Source organism: Ranitomeya imitator, chromosome 2, assembly GCF_032444005.1.
Source record: "Ranitomeya imitator isolate aRanImi1 chromosome 2, aRanImi1.pri, whole genome shotgun sequence".
NCBI classification, from domain to species: domain Eukaryota; kingdom Metazoa; phylum Chordata; class Amphibia; order Anura; family Dendrobatidae; genus Ranitomeya; species Ranitomeya imitator.
Window position 1 is genome coordinate 722,548,063 of NC_091283.1, and position 23,481 is coordinate 722,571,543.

Here is a 23,481-nt window from a genome sequence, read left to right on the forward strand (position 1 = left end):
TTTACACTCTACTGAAACTGCCCTCACTAAAGTCTTTAATGACCTACTAACAGCTAAATCTAATGGTCACTACCCCATGCTAATTCTCTTGGATCTCTCTGCAGCATTCGATACTGTGGATCATCAGCTCCTCCTCACTATGCTCCGCTCCATCAGCCTCAAGGACACCGTTCTCTCTTGGTTCTCCTCCTATCTCTCTGACCGATATTTCACTGTATGTTTTGCTGGTTCCTCCTCCTCTCACCTTCCCCTTATTGTTGGGGTTCCTCAAGGATCAGTCCTAGGCCCCCTCCTCTTCTCGTTGTATACTGCCCCTATTGGACAAACAATCAGTAGATTTGGTTTCCAGTACCATCTCTATGCTGACGACACCCAATTATACACTTCTTCTCCTGATATCACACCGACCTTTTTAGAAAACACCAGTGATTGTCTTACCGCTGTCTCTAACATCATGTCCTCCCTCTATCTGAAACTGAACCTGTCAAAAACTGAACTCCTCGTGTTTCTCCCTCTATTAACCTACCTTTGCCTGACATTGCCATCATCGTGTGCGGTTCCACCATTACTCCAAAGCAACATGCCCGCTGCCTTGGGGTCATCCTTGATTCCGAGCTTTCATTCACCCCCCACATCCGATCACTGGCTCGCTCTTCTTATCTGCACCTCAAAATCATTTCTAGAATTCGCCCTTTTCTTACTTTCGACTCTGCAAAAACTCTTACTGTCTCACTTATTTATTCTCGTCTGGACTATTGTAACTCTCTACTAATCGGCCTCCCTCTTACCAAACTCTCCCCGCTCCAATCTGTCCTGAATGCTGCAGCCAGGATCATATTCCTCACCAACCGTTACACCAATGCCTCTACCTTGTGCCAGTCATTACACTGGCTACCCATCCACTCAAGAATCCAGTACAAAACTACTACCCGCATCCACAAAGCACTCCATGGCTCAGCACCTCCCTACATCTCCTCTCTGGTCTCAGTCTACCACCCTACCCGTGCCCTCCGCTCCGCTAATGACCTCAGGTTAGCATCCTCAATAATCAGAACCTCCCACTCCCGTCTCCAAGACTTTACACATGCTGCACCGATTGTTTGGAATGCACTACCCAGGTTAATACGATTAATCGCCAATCCCCACAGTTTTAAGCGTGCCCTAAAAACTCATTTGTTCAGACTGGCCTACCGCCTCAATGCATCATCCTAACTATCCCTGTGTGGCCTATTAAAAAAAAAAAAAAAAAAAACATAATCAGGTTCCTCGCATCATGTTCTCACACACTTTATGCAGTTAATAGCCCTCTGTTTCTGTACTGTTACATACTTAGGCAGTTAACTGGTTCATGCAGCTTTACATGAACACCCGAGCCTTAAGGTACCGTCACACATAACGATATCGTTAACGATATCGTTGCTTTTTGTGACGTAGCAACAATATCGTTAACGAAGTTATTATGCGTGACAGTGACCAACGATCAGGCCCCTGCTGGGAGATCGTTGGTCGCTGGGGAATGATCAGGACTTTATTTCATCGCTGGATCACCTGCTGACATCGCTGAATCGGCGTGTGTGACGCCGATTCAGCGATGTCTTCACTGGTAACCAGGGTAAACATCGGGTTACTAAGCACAGGGCCACGCTTAGTAACCCGATGTTTACCCTGGTTACCACTGTAAAAGTAAAAAAAAAAAAAAAAAAAACATACTTACATTCCTGTCGTGTCCTTCAGCGTCAGCTTCCCTGTGTCCCTCAGTGTCAGCGCCGGCCGGCCGTTAAGCAGAGCACAGCAGTGACGTCACCGCTCTGCTTTCCGGCCAGCGCTTACACAGTGCAGGGAAGCTGACGCTGGGGGACGCGACAGGAATGTAAGTATGTAGTGTTTTTTTTTTTACTCTCGGGTTACTAAGCGCAGCCCTGAGCTTAGTAACCCGATGTTTACCCTGGTTACCCGGGGACTTCAGCATCGTTGGTCGCTGGAGAGCTGTCTGTGTGACAGCTCTCCAGCGACCACACAACGACTTACCAACGATCACGGCCAGGTCGTATCGCTGGTCGTGATCGTTGGTAAATCGTTAAGTGTAAAGTGTACCTTTACACTATGGCCGGTCCGAATAACTAAAGCAATTGTTACCATCCACCTCTTGTGCCTCCCCTTTTCCTCATAGTTTGTAAGCTTGCGAGCAGGGCCCTCATTCCTCCTGGTATCTGTTTTGAACTGTGATCTCTGTTATGCTGTAATGTCTATTGTCTGTACAAGTCCCCTCTATAAGTTGTAAAGCGCTGCGGAATATGTTGGCGCTATATAAATACAAAATATTATTATTATTATATTATTATTATAACAGCATTCTGGAACCTGCTGAGACTAAGTCGAATATGGAACTTTCCATGGAAGAAGATGAATTACTGATGTTTGAAGAACAGAGGACATTAAAAGATTTGTATGACTTTTGATACGACTGATAAAAACCTGGGGATCAGTCGGTTAAGTTCCTAACATCTAATACGGATTATTATCCATTTAAGTCAAGACCAGCAATCCTGGATAAATTTCAAGAGGTTGTTGAATTGGAACTGATTGAATTGAGTAAAAATACAACAAAAAATCCAAGGGCAATTTGAGTTGAAAAGAAAAAATAGTGTTAGATCAATTAGCACAAAATAAAGATCTTCTAATTAAAAATGTGGACAAAGCTGGGGCGATTGTGGTGATTAATGCTGGACTGTATAAAAGGATCCGGCGGCCTGATTCGGCTTTTTACACTGAGCATGCTCAGAAACTATGGGCCCATCCCCAGGACACATATATAAAGCAATGCCATTGAGGCTTTCACTCATTTCCAGCCATACTGCCAGCCAGAGAGACCACGCCCTGCCAAGACTGAAGAACAAAGGAGCCAGAGAGCGGAGCCAGCTACAAACCTGCCACAGGGGCCAGCCAGCTATAACCTGCCACCGAGCCCAGCCAGCTCTCCTGCCACAGAGCCCAGCCAGGCCCCTGCCACCGAGCCCAGCCAGGCCCCTGCCACAGAGCCCAGCCAGGCCCCTGCCACAGAGCCCAGCCAGGCCCCTGCCACAGAGCCCAGCCAGGCCCCTGCCACAGAGCCCAGCCAGGCCCCTGCCACAGAGCCCAGCCAGCCTCTTTCTTTTTTATTTGGCTCTTTATCTACTTTTAGGACCTGTATGAAAATCTAATGCAGTCTTACAGTAGGTCAAAATTATGCAGAACTGCAACTATTACTGTAATTATGGTCGACTGTAACAAACACTAGCATTAATTCTGTATGTTAGTGGAAAAACATGTAATATAATAATTACTTCAGTAATTCCCCACTTAAATGCTGAAACTACACTAAATAAAATTGTAAGTGAATGTCGGTAAAAGCAATTACTGAACACTCGCAAGTAACTGTTACTAACTGTAATTCTATAGTTTGATAGAAGAAATTGTAATAAAATAATTAATACACTAATCTTCCACTAAAAATCTGAAACTACACTAAATGCTATGCCAACGTCAGTGAAAACGATTACTGAACACCTGCAACTTACTGACGCTATCTGTATTTCTATATACTGCATATTAGTAAAAAAAAAAATACTGTAATATTAACCAATTGCATGAGAATTTTTAGTGCAAAATATGCTGCCCTACATCTACCATCCTGCAGCAGAATGTTAACATGGTCTCTGATCACAGCACAGCGGTCGCACAAAGAGGTAGTGTGGATAAAATTACAAATAATAACACAAGATTTAAAAAAAAAAAAAAAAAAATACAAAAAGACCCCAAAACTCCTCAGCAAAAATCTGATCTTGGATGTCTAAAGGTACAGTCACACTCAGCAACTTTCCAACGATCACGACCAGCGGTACGACCTGGCCGTGATCGTTGGAAAGTCCTTGTGTGGTCGCTGGGGAGCTGTGACACAGACAGCTCTCCAGCGACCAACGATGCCGAAGTCTCCGGGTAACCAGGGTAAACATCGGGTTACTAAGCGCAGGGCCGCGCTTGGTAACCCGATGTTTACCCTGGTTACCATTGTAAATGTAAAAAAAAAAAAACACTACATACTTACATTCCGGTGTCTGTCACGTCCCTCGCTGTCAGCTTCCCGCACTGACTGTGAGCGCCGGCCGGCCGTAAAGCAGAGCACAGCGGTGACGTCACCGCTGTGCTTTATGGCCGGCGCTCACAGGGAAATGAGTGTGAGTTGCGGGGAGGAGGGGGCGGAGTTCAGGCCGCGCATGCGCGGTCAGAAATGGCGGACACAACGCACAAAAAAACATTGCAAGCAACATTTTTTTGTTCCGACGGTCCGCCACAACACAACGCAACCGTCGTACGACGGTTGCAACGTGTGGCAATGCGTCGCAATGCGTCGCTAATGTTAGTCTATGGGGAAAAAACGAATCCTGCAACCAACTTTGCAGGATGCGTTTTTTCACCAAAAGACGCATTGCGACGTGCATAGTACGACGCTAGTGTGAAAGTAGCCTAACATCAATTTACATCATCAATCAGCACCCTGTGGCAGCAGGCTGCACCCACAGAATTGGTGCAAATGAAAAAGTGAAAAACTGACAAGAAAGAAAAAGGTCTTGGACAGAGATGTTGATCAGTGATGTGTGTCACTAATCAGCACTCAGTGGCCTCAAGATGCAAATTAAAAAAGAAAAAAGCGCACTGTGACACAGATTGTGCACAAATGCTGGTCAGCAACTTGCATCAATGGCAGCAGGACACCCATTCTGTAGAGGAAGGAGAACATTGGGGATCTTCAAAAGGGGGAACCAGGCTTGTATCAGAGGGAAGGGGTTGGAAAATTTTCAGTCATCATCTGTATGCAACAGTACAACAACAGCCGCAGCACAGAAGCTAGTGGTAGTACCACAAATCCAAGCAAGGCCATATTGCACAGACAGGCACTGTGACCAGTCTGCATGCCGTTCCTGATTGAAACGGAATGTGCAAAGTGGTGACAATCATATAACCTTGCACCACTGACAATTAGTGATGAGAGAATATACCCGCTGCTTGAGATTTCCCGAGCAAGCTCGGGTGACCTCCGAGTATTTTTTAGTGCTCGGAGATTTAGTTTTCCTCACTGCAGTTGAATGATTAACATCTGTTAGCCAGCTTGATTACATGTGGGGATTCCCTAGCAACCAGGCAACCCCCACATGTACTCAGGCTGGCTAACAGATGTACTGTTAATAATTCAGCTGCGGAGATGAAAACAAAATCTCCGAGCACTAAAAAATAGTTGGAGGTCACCCGAGCGTGCTCGAGAAATCTCAAGTAGCGAGTATATTCGCTCATCACTACTAACAATAGATAGTCGACTCAGGTTGGGTCATATATGGCAATTGACAGATTGAGGTGAGGGCTCAAGAGAAATGGGAGCACCACTGCAGCCATAGGTTGTTCTGTGATTGGTGATGCCAAGCAGCAACCTTCATATTTCATTAGAGTGGACATCCACCCTACTAGAAAATTGATGAGCAGCTGCCAAAGAGAGAGGGCTTATTGGCTGCAGCCGGCACGTGATACAACAGGTCGTTTAACTCTTTAGGAACACCTGCACCAACAACTCTGGAACGGCAGAGCTGTAGGAAGCAAGAATCCATTTTTTTTAAATGAGGGACTTGAATTGATTACTCTGGGGTTAGACTACCTCTATAATCATTTTTACATTGTTGCCTTCACACATTTTCAAATAAATTTCCTGTATTTTGGAACTGTTTGCCACAAAACCTTGTAACTCTTTTACTCTTCAGGCCTAAAAAAAAGCAACCTAAAAACTCACTTAAACCTATAAATGGACAGCATGGTGGCTCAGTGGTTAGCACTGTAGCTTTGTAGCACTGGAGTCCTGGGTTAAAGCCCCTCCAAGAACAATATCTGCAAAGAGTTTGTATCTTCTTCCCGTGTTTGCATGGTTAGTTATAGCACCTCACTTCTCTCATTTTCCCATCACGCCTCTCATTTTCCCCCTCACATCTCTCATTCCGCCCTAACACTTGTCATTTCGACCTCACATCTGTCATTTTCCGATCACTCCACTATTTTCCCTCACTCCTCTCATTTTACACTCACACCTTTTCATTTTCAACTCACACCTCTCATTTTCCCCTCAGTATATACATGTTTGTCATCTCCCTTATATATAGTATACACCTGTATGTCATCTCCTGTATATAGTATATACCTGTATATCATCTCCTCCTGTATATAGTGTATACCTGTGTGTCATCTCCCCTGTATATAGTATATACCTGCTGTATGTCATCACCTTCTGTATATTGTATATACCTATGTGTCATCTCCTGTATATAGTATATACCTGTATGTCATCTCTTCTGAATATAATATATACCTGTATGTCATCTCCTCCTATATATAGTATACTAGATTGTGGCCCGATTCTAACGCATCGGGTATTCTAGAATATGCATGTCCCCGTAGTATATGGACAATGATGATTCCAGAATTCGCGTCAGACTGTTCCCGTCCCTGATTGGTCGAAGCAACCTTTATGAAATCATCGTCGCCATGGCAACCATTATGACATCTACGTTGATACTGTGCCAGTCGCTGAATCAGAAACGTGGGATTTCTACGTCCTTTATGACATCATCGTCGCTGTGCCCGTCGCTGATTGGTCGAGGAGGACTGATCAATATAGAAGTGTCAGGAGGACTGATCAATATAGAAGTGTCAGGAGGAGTGATCAATATAGAATGTCAGGAGGACTGATCAATATAGAAGTGTCAGGAGGACTGATCAATATAGAGGTATCAGGAGGACTGATCAATATAGAAGTGTCAGGAGGACTGATCAATATAGAAGTGTCAGGAGGACTGATCAATATAGAGGTGTCAGGAGGACTGATCAATATAGAAGTGTCAGGAGGACTGATCAATATAGAAGTGTCAGGAGGACTGATCAATATAGAAGTGTCAGGAGGACTGATCAATATAGAAGTGTCAGGAGGACTGATCAATATAGAAGTGTCAGGAGGACTGATCAATATAGAGGTGTCAGGAGGACTGATCAATATAGAAGTGTCAGGAGGACTGATCAATATAGAAGTGTCAGGAGGACTGATCAATATAGAAGTGTCAGGAAGACTGATCAATATAGAAGTGTCAGGAGGACTGATCAATATAGAGGTGTCAGGAGGACTGATCAATATAGAAGTGTCAGGAGGACTGATCAATATAGAGGTGTCAGGAGGACTGATCAATATAGAAGTGTCAGGAGGACTGATCAATATAGAGGTATCAGGAGGACTGATCAATATAGAAATGTCAGGAGGAATGATCAATACAGAAGTGTCAGGAGGAATGATCAATACAGAAGTGTCAGGAGGAATGATCAATATAGAAGTGTCAGGAGGACTGATCAATATAGAAGTGTCAGGAGGATTTATCAATATAGAGGTGTCAGGAGGACTGATCAATATAGAATGTCAGGAAGACTGATCAATATAGAGGTATCAGGAGGACTGATCAATATAGAAGTGTCAGGAGGACTGATCAATATAGAAGTGTCAGGAGGACTGATCAATATAGAAGTGTCAGGAGGACTGATCAATACAGAAGTGTCAGGAGGAATGATCAATATAGAAGTGTCAGGAGGACTGATCAATACAGAAGTGTCAGGAGGACTGATCAATATAGAGGTGTCACGAGGACTGATCAATATAGAAGTGTCAGGAGGACTGATCAATATAGAGGTATCAGGAGGACTGATCAATATAGAAGTGTCAGGAGGACTGATCAATATAGAAGTGTCAGGAGGACTGATCAATAAAGAAGTGTCAGGAGGACTGATCAATATAGAGGTATCAGGAGGACTGATCAATATAGAAGTGTCAGGAGGACTGATCAATACAGAAGTGTCAGGAGGACTGATCAATATAGAAGTGTCAATAGAGACGCGGGATTTCTACGTTGATGCTGTGCCCATCGCTGATTGGTCGAGGCCTGGCGGCCTTGACCAATCAGAGACGTGGGATTTCCAGGACAGACAGACAGAAAGACAGACAGACAGACAGATGGAAAAACCCTTAGTCAATATAGAAGTGTCAGGAAGACTGATCAATATAGAAGTGTCAGGAGGACTGATCAATATAGAAGTGTCAGGAGGAATGATCAATATAGAAGTGTCAGGAGGACTGATCAATATAGAGGTGTCAGGAGGACTGATCAATATAGAAGTGTCAGGAGGACTGATCAATATAGAAGTGTCAGGAGGACTGATCAATATTGAAGTGTCAGGAGGACTGATCAATATAGAAGTGTCAGGAGGACTGATCAATATAGAAGTGTCAGGAGGACTGATCAATATAGAAGTGTCAGGAGGACTGATCAATATTGAAGTGTCAGGAGGACTGATCAATATAGAAGTGTCAGGAGGACTGTCAGGAGGACTGATCAATATAGAGGTATCAGGAGGACTGATCAATATAGAAGTGTCAGGAGGACTAATCAATATAGAGGTATCAGGAGGACTGATCAATATAGAAGTGTCAGGAGGAATGATCAATATAGAAGTGTCAGGAGGACTGATCAATATAGAAGTGTCAGGAGGACTGATCAATATAGAGGTATCAGGAGGACTGATCAATATAGAAGTGTCAGGAGGACTGATCAATATAGAAGTGTCAGGAGGACTGATCAATATAGAGGTATCAGGAGGACTGATCAATATAGAAGTGTCAGGAGGACTGTCAGGAGGACTGATCAATATAGAGGTATCAGGAGGACTGATCAATATAGAAGTGTCAGGAGGACTGATCAATATAGAAGTGTCAGGAGGACTGATCAATATAGAAGTGTCAGGAGGACTGATCAATATAGAGGTATCAGGAGGACTGATCAATATAGAAGTGTCAGGAGGACTGATCAATATAGAAGTGTCAGGAGGACTGATCAATATAGAGGTATCAGGAGGACTGATCAATATAGAAGTGTCAGGAGGACTGATCAATATAGAATGTCAGGAGGACTGATCAATATAGAGGTATCAGGAGGACTGATCAATATAGAAGTGTCAGGAGGACTGATCAATATAGAGGTATCAGGAGGACTGATCAATATAGAAGTGTCAGGAGGACTGATCAATATAGAAGTGTCAGGAGGACTGATCAATATAGAAGTGTCAGGAGGACTGATCAATATAGAAGTGTCAGGAGGACTGATCAATATTGAAGTGTCAGGAGGACTGATCAATACAGAAGTGTCAGGAGGACTGATCAATATAGAAGTGTCAGGAGGACTGATCAATATAGAGGTATCAGGAGGACTGATCAATATAGAAGTGTCAGGAGGACTGATCAATATAGAGGTATCAGGAGGACTGATCAATATAGAAGTGTCAGGAGGACTGATCAATATAGAAGTGTCAGGAGGACTGATCAATATAGAGGTGTCAGGAGGACTGATCAATATAGAAGTGTCAGGAGGACTGATCAATATAGAAGTGTCAGGAGGACTGATCAATATAGAAGTGTCAGGAGGACTGATCAATATAGAAGTGTCAGGAGGACTGATCAATATAGAAGTGTCAGGAGGACTGATCAATATAGAGGTGTCAGGAGGACTGATCAATATAGAAGTGTCAGGAGGACTGATCAATATAGAAGTGTCAGGAGGACTGATCAATATAGAAGTGTCAGGAAGACTGATCAATATAGAAGTGTCAGGAGGACTGATCAATATAGAGGTGTCAGGAGGACTGATCAATATAGAAGTGTCAGGAGGACTGATCAATATAGAGGTGTCAGGAGGACTGATCAATATAGAAGTGTCAGGAGGACTGATCAATATAGAGGTATCAGGAGGACTGATCAATATAGAAATGTCAGGAGGAATGATCAATACAGAAGTGTCAGGAGGAATGATCAATACAGAAGTGTCAGGAGGAATGATCAATATAGAAGTGTCAGGAGGACTGATCAATATAGAAGTGTCAGGAGGATTTATCAATATAGAGGTATCAGGAGGACTGATCAATATAGAAGTGTCAGGAGGACTGATCAATATAGAAGTGTCAGGAGGACTGATCAATATAGAAGTGTCAGGAGGACTGATCAATACAGAAGTGTCAGGAGGAATGATCAATATAGAAGTGTCAGGAGGACTGATCAATACAGAAGTGTCAGGAGGACTGATCAATATAGAGGTGTCACGAGGACTGATCAATATAGAATGTCAGGAGGACTGATCAATATAGAGGTATCAGGAGGACTGATCAATATAGAAGTGTCAGGAGGACTGATCAATATAGAAGTGTCAGGAGGACTGATCAATAAAGAAGTGTCAGGAGGACTGATCAATATAGAGGTATCAGGAGGACTGATCAATATAGAAGTGTCAGGAGGACTGATCAATACAGAAGTGTCAGGAGGACTGATCAATATAGAAGTGTCAATCAGAGACGCGGGATTTCTACGTTGATGCTGTGCCCGTCGCTGATTGGTCAAGGCCTGGCGGCCTTGACCAATCAGAGACGTGGGATTTCCAGGACAGACAGACAGAAAGACAGACAGACAGACAGATGGAAAAACCCTTAGTCAATATAGAAGTGTCAGGAAGACTGATCAATATAGAAGTGTCAGGAGGACTGATCAATATAGAAGTGTCAGGAGGACTGATCAATACAGAAGTGTCAGGAGGACTGATCAATATAGAAGTGTCAATCAGAGACGCGGGATTTCTACGTTGATGCTGTGCCCGTCGCTGATTGGTCAAGGCCTGGCGGCCTTGACCAATCAGAGACGTGGGATTTCCAGGACAGACAGACAGAAAGACAGACAGACAGACAGATGGAAAAACCCTTAGTCAATATAGAAGTGTCAGGAAGACTGATCAATATAGAAGTGTCAGGAGGACTGATCAATATAGAAGTGTCAGGAGGAATGATCAATATAGAAGTGTCAGGGGGACTGATCAATATAGAGGTGTCAGGAGGACTGATCAATATAGAAGTGTCAGGAGGACTGATCAATATAGAAGTGTCAGGAGGACTGATCAATATTGAAGTGTCAGGAGGACTGATCAATATAGAAGTGTCAGGAGGACTGATCAATATAGAAGTGTCAGGAGGACTGATCAATATAGAAGTGTCAGGAGGACTGATCAATATTGAAGTGTCAGGAGGACTGATCAATATAGAAGTGTCAGGAGGACTGTCAGGAGGACTGATCAATATAGAGGTATCAGGAGGACTGATCAATATAGAAGTCTCAGGAGGACTGATCAATATAGAGGTATCAGGAGGACTGATCAATATAGAAGTGTCAGGAGGACTGATCAATATAGAAGTGTCAGGAGGACTGATCAATATAGAAGTGTCAGGAGGACTGATCAATATAGAAGTGTCAGGAGGACTGATCAATATAGAGGTATCAGGAGGACTGATCAATATAGAAGTGTCAGGAGGACTGATCAATATAGAATGTCAGGAGGACTGATCAATATAGAGGTATCAGGAGGACTGATCAATATAAAAGTGTCAGGAGGACTGATCAATATAGAGGTATCAGGAGGACTGATCAATATAGAAGTGTCAGGAGGACTGATCAATATAGAAGTGTCAGGAGGACTGATCAATATAGAAGTGTCAGAAGGACTGATCAATATTGAAGTGTCAGGAGGACAGATCAATATAGAAGTGTCAGGAGGACTGATGAATATAGAAGTGTCAGGAGGACTGATCAATATTGAAGTGTCAGGAGGACTGATCAATGTAGAAGTGTCAGGAGGACTGATCAATATAGAAGTGTCAGGAGGACTGATCAATATAGAAGTGTCAGGAGGACTGATCAATATTGAAGTGTCAGGAGGACTGATCAATATAGAAGTGTCAGGAGGACTGTCAGGAGGACTGATCAATATAGAGGTATCAGGAGGACTGATCAATATAGAAGTGTCAGGAGGACTGATCAATATAGAAGTGTCAGGAGGACTGATCAATATAGAAGTGTCAGGAGGACTGATCAATATAGAGGTATCAGGAGGACTGATCAATATAGAAGTGTCAGGAGGACTGATCAATATAGAAGTGTCAGGAGGACTGATCAATATAGAGGTATCAGGAGGACTGATCAATATAGAAGTGTCAGGAGGACTGATCAATATAGAATGTCAGGAGGACTGATCAATATAGAGGTATCAGGAGGACTGATCAATATAGAAGTGTCAGGAGGACTGATCAATATAGAGGTATCAGGAGGACTGATCAATATAGAAGTGTCAGGAGGACTGATCAATATAGAAGTGTCAGGAGGACTGATCAATATAGAAGTGTCAGGACGACTGATCAATATAGAAGTGTCAGGAGGACTGATCAATATTGAAGTGTCAGGAGGACTGATCAATACAGAAGTGTCAGGAGGACTGATCAATATAGAAGTGTCAGGAGGACTGATCAATATAGAGGTATCAGGAGGACTGATCAATATAGAATGTCAGGAGGACTGATCAATATAGAGGTATCAGGAGGACTGATCAATATAGAAGTGTCAGGAGGACTGATCAATATAGAGGTATCAGGAGGACTGATCAATATAGAAGTGTCAGGAGGACTGATCAATATAGAAGTGTCAGGAGGACTGATCAATATAGAAATGTCAGGAGGACTGATCAATATTGAAGTGTCAGGAGGACAGATCAATATAGAAGTGTCAGGAGGACTGATCAATATTGAAGTGTCAGGAGGACTGATCAATATAGAAGTGTCAGGAGGACTGATCAATATAGAAGTGTCAGGAGGACTGATCAATATAGAAGTGTCAGGAGGACTGATCAATATAGAAGTGTCAGGAGGACTGATCAATATTGAAGTGTCAGGAGGACTGATCAATATAGAAGTGTCAGGAGGACTGTCAGGAGGACTGATCAATATAGAGGTATCAGGAGGACTGATCAATATAGAAGTGTCAGGAGGACTGATCGATATAGAAGTGTCAGGAGGACTGATCAATATAGAAGTGTCAGGAGGACTGATCAATATAGAGTTATCAGGAGGACTGATCAATATAGAAGTGTCAGGAGGACTGATCAATATAGAAGTGTCAGGAGGACTGATCAATATAGAAGTGTCAGGAGGACCGATCAATATAGAAGTGTCAGGAGGACTGATCAATATTGAAGTGTCAGGAGGACTGATCAATATAGAAGTGTCAGGAGGACTGATCAATATAGAAGTGTCAGGAGGACTGATCAATATTGAAGTGTCAGGAGGACTGATCAATATAGAAGTGTCAGGAGGACTGATCAATATAGAAGTGTCAGGAGGACTGATCAATATAGAAGTGTCAGGAGGACTGATCAATATAGAGGTATCAGGAGGACTGATCAATATAGAAGTGTCAGGAGGACTGATCAATATAGAATGTCAGGAGGACTGATCAATATAGAGATATCAGGAGGACTGATCAATATAGAAGTGTCAGGAGGACTGATCAATATAGAGGTGTCAGGAGGACTGATCAATATAGAGGTGTCAGGAGGACTGATCAATATAGAGGTATCAGGAGGACTGATCAATATAGAAGTGTCAGGAGGACTGATCAATATAGAAGTGTCAGGAGGACTGATCAATATAGAAGTGTCAGGAGGACTGATCAATATAGAGGTATCAGGAGGACTGATCAATATAGAAGTGTCAGGAGGACTGATCAATATAGAAGTGTCAGGAGGACTGATCAATATAGAAGTGTCAGGAGGACTGATCAATATAGAGGTATCAGGAGGACTGATCAATATAGAAGTGTCAGGAGGACTGATCAATACAGAAGTGTCAGGAGGACTGATCAATACAGAAGTGGTGGCCTCGACCAATCAGAGACGCGGGATTTCTACGTCGATGCTGTGACGGTCTCTGATTGGTCGAGGCCTGGCGGCCTCGACCAATCAGAGAGCCGGGATTTCCAGGACAGACAGACAGACAGACAGAAAGACAGACAGACAGACAGACGGAAAAACCCTTAGACATTTATATATATAGATACCTGTATGTCATCTCCCCTGTATATAGTATATACCTGCTGTATGTCATGTTCTCTTTTATATAGTATATACCTGTATGTCATTTCCTCCTGTATATAGTATATACCTGTAAGTCATCTCCTCATGTATATAGTATATACCTGTGTGTCATCTCCCCTGTATATAGTATATACCCGTATGTCATCTCCTCCTGTATATAGTATATATCTGTGTGTCATCTCCTCCTGTATTAAACCTCGTTCACACGTTATTTGGTCAATATTTTTACCTCAGTATTTGTAAGCTAAATTGGCAGCCTGATAAATCCCCAGCCAACAGGAAGCCCTCCCCCCTGGCAGTATATATTAGCTCACACATACACATAATAGACAGGTCATGTGACTGACAGCTGCCATATTTCCTATATGGTACATTTGTTGCTCTTGTAGTTTGTCTGCTTATTAATCAGATTTATATTTTTGAAGGATAATACCAGACTTGTGTGTGTTTTAGGGCGAGTTTCATGTGTCAAGTTGTGTGTGTTGAGTTGCGTGTGGTGACATGCGTGTAGCAACTTTTATGTGTCGAGTTGCATGTGACAGGTTAGTGTAGCAAGTTGTGTGCAGCAAGTGTTGCGCATGGCGAGTTTTGCGCGTGGCGAGCTTTATGTGTGGTGCGTTTTGAGTATGTGCAAGTTTTGTGTGAGGCAACTTTTGCATGTGTTGCAACTTTTGTGCATGTGGCAATTTTTCCACGTGTGCAAGTTTTGCGTGTTTCGAGTTTTCCATGAGGTGAGTTTTGCATGTGTGGCGAGTTTTGCGTGAGCCTAGTTTTGCGTGAGCCTAGTTTTACATGTGGTGAATTTTGCGCTTGGCGAGTTTTGAGTGTCGATTTTTGTGTTTCGACTTTTATGTGGCGAGGTTGGTGTATGTGTGTTGAAATGTGTGCTGAGGGTGGTTTATGTGTTCAAACGCGTGGTAGTGTGTGGGGCATTTTGTGTGTGTTTTCATATCCCCGTGTACGGTGAGTATCCCATGTTGGGGCCCCACCTTAGCAACTGTATGGTATATACTCTTTGGCGCCATCGCTCTCATTCTTTAAGTCCCCCTTCTTCACATCTGGCAGCTGTCAGTTTGCCTCCAACACTTTTCCTTTCACTTTTTCCCCATTATGTAGATAGGGGCAAAATTGTTTGGTGAATTGGAATGCGCAGGGTTATAAATTTCGCCTCACAACATAGCCTATGACGCTCTCGGGGTCCAGACGTGTGACTGTGCAAAATGTTGTGGCTGTAGCTGTGACGTGCAGATGCCAATCCCGGGCATACACACATACATACACACACAGACACACACACACACACACATTCAGCTTTATATATTAGATATACTGATAGAGGATGTAGATTGTGAGCCCCAATGGAGACAGTAATGATGATGTCTGTAAAGCTCTGCAGAATGTGATAGTGCTATATGAGTGCGCAAAATAAAAAAGCAATTGTAGTCTATGTTTGTGTTGGTACTCTCACATTCCTATTCGTGGTAAATTTAGCTTCAATCCTAGAGCTACCAATACATCAACATAACTTGACATATATGGAAGCAATAAGTAGAATGTAGTAAATTAAACATTCACTCAAAATCAGAACCAAATTATCAGCTAAAATAGATAACAGATATGTAATACTTCTTATATTTAGGGTAACCGCTTTCAATTTTGTTCAGGACTTACCCCCATAATTTTAGTGTTGCAGCGAGCGCAGGTTGGGGCAAAGAACTGCTCATAGCATCGTTCACAGTAGACACTCTTCTGCTCCTCAACAAAGCTCACATCAGCTAGGGAAGTCTTGCAGTAGGCACAGTTAAATTCTTCTGGATGCCATGATCTACCCATGGCCACTAAAAATGGACCCCTGTATAGTAAATGGATACAAAAAGTTTGTTAACCCATTTTATATAAAATCACTGCAAACATTGCTACATCTCAGAAATCCTTGTTTGGACAGTGCACTTTTGATGTCTACAAAAGTATTAGGTTTTTTCCAAAGCTTTTTTTGCCTTGATTTTTCAGAAAAGCGGTAAAATCACCATGATGTGACCATGTTTTCACAGCAAAAAAAATAACAAATGCATGATCTGAACACAGCCTAAAAGGACAACCTCTCCTTAAAACAGGTTTTGACTTGAATCTTGAACATGCTTCCCCAACTAACCCTTGGCATGGTCAATGTGGATAGCTAGGATTAGATATATGTTTCTCTCCAATCTACTTGATCTGCTTACCTAATGATGCTGTTGCAATGTCCACAAAGGGGGGTTCGGCTGCTTGCTGGAAATCGTTCAGCCCGCTGAATCGTACCTCTTGGTGCTTGTGTAGGTGGCTGACTAGCAGGCTGAGGGGGATAGCTTGGCGTAGTTATTGGAGGTGGTGGAGGAGGTGCTGCTTTTGGAAGAATCTGTTTAGAAACTGTGGACGTAGTTTTTCCAGGTGCAAATTTTTGAGAAAAGGTTTCATCAGTAATCCATGGAGGGCGATTGGCTGGCTCTGGCTGAGGAGGTGCTGAGTAAGTAGGGGCAGGTGATGGAGCAAAGCCTGGAGAAGGACCTGAAACATGTCATAACATTAAGGAGTAATTCAAGGGGTGCATGCCACTACGTGAATCCTGAATATCACACATAATTGTTTACTGTGTTACCCTTATAGAAAATCTGAATATTTTACTTTTTATTTGGGTGGATAATCCATTGCATATTATAGTACCCATTTTATAAATTCTCATACACTCTCTGCAGAGAAAAGGTGCAATTAAAATTACCTATGCTGCTGATATGGAATCTGTAGTGAATTACCATAATTAATTTTGTGTTTTTTGTGAATTTCGCTATTTGCAATGCAAAAAAGTGAAAGATATGACTTGCATCAGTCCAACCTTTTACCTATACATATCTTTTGTCATTAGGTGGTCATTCTGAGTCACCAATGATGTAGGAAAGGCAACAGCAGCACCCTGAATGATTGCACTAAGCAGCACAGTTGGTTGTTGTGTCCAATATACAACCACAATAGGTGAGCGATAGAGATGATGGAATCGATTAGCAAGACTCTGGTCTATCGATCAGGTCAGTAACCACAACTGGATTGGAGACTTATGAATCTCCTTACCTCTAGGCATTCTTGGATGATCTTGTTTGACGCTGCAATGATCATGCCAGCCCCAGCTAATAAAGGAGGAACCAAGAATGCCCGGAAATGAGGAGATTCGTCAGATGCTAGTGGTCACAGATTACTGAGCTGGTTGAACAACCAGAGTGCTGCAATTCGATTCTCCCATCTCTAGTGAGCGACATTCCACCAAGTCTCTCTACCTGGCTCTGTAAACATTGTTGATTTGTCCTATGAGCACTCTGCCTGTTTTTCTTCCAATCCAGTAACCCTTCCCCCTAATGTAAAAAGTCAAAGCCAAGGCGAATACGCAGCAAGTTACACAACTAAGAGTATGTTTCCAAGATCTGTATCGGCAGCGCTTTGGACGCAGCCGGCTTTTGTACACGCGGTGATTCCGCATGTGTTCATTGAGCCATGCGGAATCACCGCCTGCTATACATTGGTCTGTGATATTTTCCTTGCGGAGACTGAGCGTCTCCACAAGATAAATTGGCATGCTGAGGTCTAGAAAGACGCGCTGCATGTCCATTTACACAGGGTTGCCGGAGGGATAAAATCCCATCCACTATGCTGTAATATCTGGCCGCTGCAGATTGGATGCTGTGGCTGCAGCGAATACTGACAGTGGAAACATACCCTTAGATGTTGCATAAAAATGGTGCATTGTTATTTTAGGTGTTGTATATTCACATATATTCGGATGATGTATTCCAGGAGAGCTCCACTACTGACATAACAATACTCTTCTCATAGTATTTTCACTATAGTCACTATAGTAACAAGATTTATCCCATATCACTTCTACTTGTACTGGATGAATCATCCAATTGCAAGTTTAGAAATATACATTTTACATCATAGTCATATTCTTTAGATGAAGGTCTCAGCATGTTGTGGCATATCTCTAAATTAAAAGCAAAAAGAGGCAACACGTATAGAACATGGAGAATACACTGGTGCCCAGACATGTTCTCTGACTATTATCCCATGTTACTGTCACAACAAACTGCACAGTTCATCTAGTTATAGGTATATGATTTTGCAGTAAGGGAATGCTAATTGATACTCAAAACTCATGAAATGGAGCTGCTTAATTATAAAATGCCTCATAGAAAATACTAAACAAATTGACTTTTTTTTTAAAATTTTCTATGTAAGGTTCAATATAATCAAAGAGTTTTTTCTTAATTTTGCTAGGGCATATTGATATCACAAAGGGAATTCTCTAGACAAGAGGCCCCTTTGAGAGCTATGCATTTGGCTGGTCATGTTTTCTTGCAATGCCTTCAGCATTTGGTCTACAGTGTAGAGAGATGGAACCTCAGCCTTCAGCTGCTAGGGGTTGTCTTTTGTGAGAATACCTGTTAGGCCAGAGTCACACACAACGTATAAAAATACGGTCCGTTTTTGATGGCCGAGATACGCAGAAAATTTCCTGAACAGTGGTCCGTATTCAATGAGAGGATGCGATTTTTTTCTCCAAAAATTATCCGTGTGTCATCCGGCTTGCAAAATGGACATAGAATGGATCCATGGCCTCAAATATTCGTAAAACATATATACAGTCTATATATATATATATATATATATATATGTATATATATATATATAGTTAAATAAAATATGAAACATAAATATATGTATATATACAGTGGGGCAAAAAAGTATTTAGTCAGTCAGCAATAGTGCAAGTTCCACCACTTAAAAAGATGAGAGGCGTCTGTAATTTACATCATAGGTAGACCTCAACTATGGGAGACAAACTGAGAAAAAAAAATCCAGAAAATCACATTGTCTGTTTTTTTAACAATTTATTTGCATATTATGGTGGAAAATAAGTATTTGGTCAGAAACAAACAATCAAGATTTCTGGCTCTCACAGACCTGTAACTTCTTCTTTAAGAGTCTCCTCTTTCCTCCACTCATTACCTGTAGTAATGGCACCTGTTTAAACTTGTTATCAGTATAAAAAGACACCTGTGCACACCCTCAAACAGTCTGACTCCAAACTCCACTATGGTGAAGACTAAAGAGCTGTCAAAGGACACCAGAAACAAAATTGTAGCCCTGCACCAGGCTGGGAAGACTGAATCTGCAATAGCCAACCAGCTTGGAGTGAAGAAATCAACAGTGGGAGCAATAATTAGAAAATGGAAGACATACAAGACCACTGATAATCTCCCTCGATCTGGGGCTCCACGCAAAATCCCACCCGTGGGGTCAGAATGATCACAAGAACGGTGAGCAAAAATCCCAGAACCATGCGGGGGGACCTAGTGAATGAACTGCAGAGAGCTCGGACCAATGTAAGAAGGCCTACCATAAGTAACACACTACGCCACCATGGACTCAGATCCTGCAGTGCCAGACGTGTACCACTGCTTAAGTCAGTACATGTCCGGGCCCGTCTGAAGTTTGCTAGAGAGCATTTGGATGATCCAGAGGAGTTTTGGGAGAATGTCCTATGGTCTGATGAAACCAAACTGGAACTGTTTGGTAGAAACACAACTTGTCGTGTTTGGAGGAAAAAGAATACTGAGTTGCATCCATCAAACACCATACCTACTGTAAAGCATGGTGGTGGAAACATCATGCTTTGGGGCTGTTTCTCTGCAAAGGGGCCAGGACGACTGATCCGGGTACATGAAAGAATGAATGGGGCCATGTATCGTGAGATTTTGAGTGCAAACCTCCTTCCATCAGCAAGGGCATTGAAGATGAAACGTGGCTGGGTCTTTCAACATGACAATGATCCAAAGCACACCACCAGGGCAACGAAGGAGTGGCTTCGTAAGAAGCATTTCAAGGTCCTGGAGTGGCCTAGCCAGTCTCCAGATCTCAACCCTATAGAAAACCTTTGGAGGGAGTTGAAAGTCCGTGTTGCCAAGCGAAAAGCCAAAAACATCACTGCTCTAGAGGAGATCTGCATGGAGGAATGGGCCAACATACCAACAACAGTGTGTGGCAACCTTGTGAAGACTTACAGAAAACGTTTGACCTCTGTCATTGCCAACAAAGGATATATTACAAAGTATTGAGATGAAATTTTGTTTCTGACCAAATACTTATTTTCCACCATTATATGCAAATAAATTGTTAAAAAAACAGACAATGTGATTTTCTGGATTTTTTTTTCTCAGTTTGTCTCCCATAGTTGAGGTCTACCTATGATGTAAATTACAGACGCCTCTCTTCTTTTTAAGTGGTGGAACTTGCACTATTGCTGACTGACTAAATACTTTTTTGCCCCACTGTATGTGTCTCACTGCTATATATATATATATATATATATATATATATATATATATATAGCAGTGAGACACACATATATTTACATATATTTATATTTCATATATTTCATATATTTAACCCTTTATGAACATAGGATTAATAATGGATAGGTGTCTTATTGACACCTCTCCATTATTAACCTGCCTTAATATCACCTTACAATAGCAAGGTGACATTAACCCTTTATTACCCCATATCCCACCGCTACACGGGAGTGGGAAGAGAGTGGCCAAGTGCCAGAATAGGCGCATCTTCCAGATGTGCCTTTTCTGGGGTGGCTGGGGGCAGATGTTTTTAGCCAGGGGGGACAATAACCATGGACCCTCTCCAGGCTATTAATATCTGCCCTCAGTCACTGGTTTTCCCACTCTAGCGGAGAAAATTGCGCGGGAGCCCACACCAGTTTTTTTCCGTGATTTAATCCTTTATTTTAAGAGCTAGAGCCCCCAAATTTTGCACACATTAGTAGTGAGGGATATGTAAAAAAAAATAAGGGATTTGAAATGGTTTACTGTATGTAACCATGTCTCATGAGAATGAAAGAGGAATCCAGCTCAGGAAAGTATATAAAATCAAAAGTTTTTATTCCAAAATATTTTAAAAAAGAGGAAACACTGCATGTCAAAAATCAGCAATATCCAATGAACGGAAGGACGACCATGATACAGCTGAACGCGTTTCGAACACTAGGTGTTCTTAGTCCACAGCAAGTGATCCAAGTGAAAACTTCACATATAAAAGCATCCATCACAGGTGAAATGAATACATGACATAATTGAAAAGACACACCTACTGCAATACAAAAAAATGGTATATGTGATACAAAAAAAAACAAAAAAAAAACACCATTTTTTTTTTCCTTTTCCCTTTGCAAAAAAGAAATAATTAATTACGTTACATGCAATCAAAATGACAAAATGAAACAAAATATATAAACTAATATAAATATAATATGTTTGAAATGAGAAAACATTTGATTTAATAATGCAACATAATTTCTTTTTTAAGATTTAAACCTGTAGGAGTACGTGTGTCAAGTAAATAAATCCAGAATGCCTCTTTGTCTCGCAGTTTTTTCTCTCTATCTCCTCCTCGTATATCCCTATGTACTTGTTCAATGACATATACTCTTAGATATGTGGTCTGTCTGTTATGTGTATTAATAAAATGATTTGAAACATTAGAGATGTGACGTAAAGTAGGCTGAACAATGTCATTGAGATGCTCCCGAAATCTTTCTTTTAATTTTCTGATGGTGGAACCAACATACAACAAATTGCAGTATGTGCATTCAATAATATAGACCACATGATCAGAGTTACAATTCATGAAATTCCTCATGGAGAAAATCCTTGAGTCATTAGAACCGCAAAATGTTGATGTTTTTTTTACATATGTGCATGTTTTGCAAGGATATGTGCCACATTTAAAAAAGCCCTTTGTAGGTAACCAATTTGAAGAATTTGCATATTTTTTGGAATGCACAAAATTCGGAGAAAGAATGTTACCTAAAGTTGGAGCACATCTAGATCTTATTCAGTCCCCTCACTCAAATCATACATCATCAAATCCAAATCGTAATGTTCTGGACAAACCAGTACTAGTGCTTACGTATAGCACACATTTTAAGTCTATCTCTAATATTGTGTCAAAAAATCTTAACATTTTACGTGATGATCACATTATGGACACAATTCTTCAAAATGGGGTTCGTATTGTATCTAGATGTGCTCCAACTTTAGGTAACATTCTTTCTCCGAATTTTGTGCATTCCAAAAAATATGCAAATTCTTCAAATTGGTTACCTACAAAGGGCTTTTTTAAATGTGGCACATATCCTTGCAAAACATGCACATATGTAAAAAAAATCAACATTTTGCGGTTCTAATGACTCGAGGATTTTCTCCATGAGGAATTTCATGAATTGTAACTCTGATCATGTGGTCTATATTATTGAATGCACATACTGCAATTTGTTGTATGTTGGTTCCACCATCAGAAAATTAAAAGAAAGATTTCGGGAGCATCTCAATGACATTGTTCAGCCTACTTTACGTCACATCTCTAATGTTTCAAATCATTTTATTAATACACATAACAGACAGACCACATATCTAAGAGTATATGCCATTGAACAAGTACATAGGGATATACGAGGAGGAGATAGAGAGAAAAAACTGCGAGACAAAGAGGCATTCTGGATTTATTTACTTGACACACGTACTCCTACAGGTTTAAATCTTAAAAAAGAAATTATGTTGCATTATTAAATCAAATGTTTTCTCATTTCAAACATATTATATTTATATTAGTTTATATATTTTGTTTCATTTTGTCATTTTGATTGCATGTAACGTAATTAATTATTTCTTTTTTGCAAAGGGAAAAGGAAAAAAAAAAAAAAGAATGGTGTGTTTTTTTTGTTTTTTTTTTGTATCACATATACCATTTTTTTGTATTGCAGTAGGTGTGTCTTTTCAATTATGTCATGTATTCATTTCACCTGTGATGGATGCTTTTATATGTGAAGTTTTCACTTGGATCACTTGCTGTGGACTAAGAACACCTAGTGTTCGAAACGCGTTCAGCTGTATCATGGTCGTCCTTCCGTTCATTGGATATTGCTGATTTTTGACATGCAGTGTTTCCTCTTTTTTAAAATATTTTGGAATAAAAACTTTTGATTTTATATACTTTCCTGAGCTGGATTCCTCTTTCATTCTCATCGTTTCCAGAGAGCCTTGGCAGAAGCTCTTTCCGTGCTCGGACTGAACAAATCCCATGGAGATTACTCAAAAAGGGTGAGCTGAAATTTTGTGTGTGTTTAACCATGTCTCATATCCTGTCGGGTTTGGGAAGGAGATAGCAAAAGCCGGCAATTGAATTACCGGCTCTTCTGCTATCTAGCGCTTTATGAAATATAAATATATGTATATACAGTGGGGCAAAAAAGTATTTAGTCAGTCAGCAATAGTGCAAGTTCCACCACTTAAAAAGATGAGAGGCGTCTGTAATTTAC

At 41.4% G+C, this 23,481-nt stretch overlaps 1 protein-coding gene across 1 annotated transcript in view; it reads right to left on the bottom strand.

The window, feature by feature from the left end:
* Positions 1 to 23,481, bottom strand: part of LDB3 (LIM domain binding 3) — a 332,032-nt gene that overhangs the window by 23,663 nt on the left and 284,888 nt on the right. The window contains exons 11-12 of the mRNA XM_069753186.1: positions 16,289 to 16,610; positions 15,738 to 15,918 (exon numbers count right to left, since the gene is read on the bottom strand). Coding sequence (XP_069609287.1) covers positions 15,738 to 15,918; positions 16,289 to 16,610 — 503 coding nt within the window. The remainder of the gene's footprint in view (positions 1 to 15,737; positions 15,919 to 16,288; positions 16,611 to 23,481) is intronic.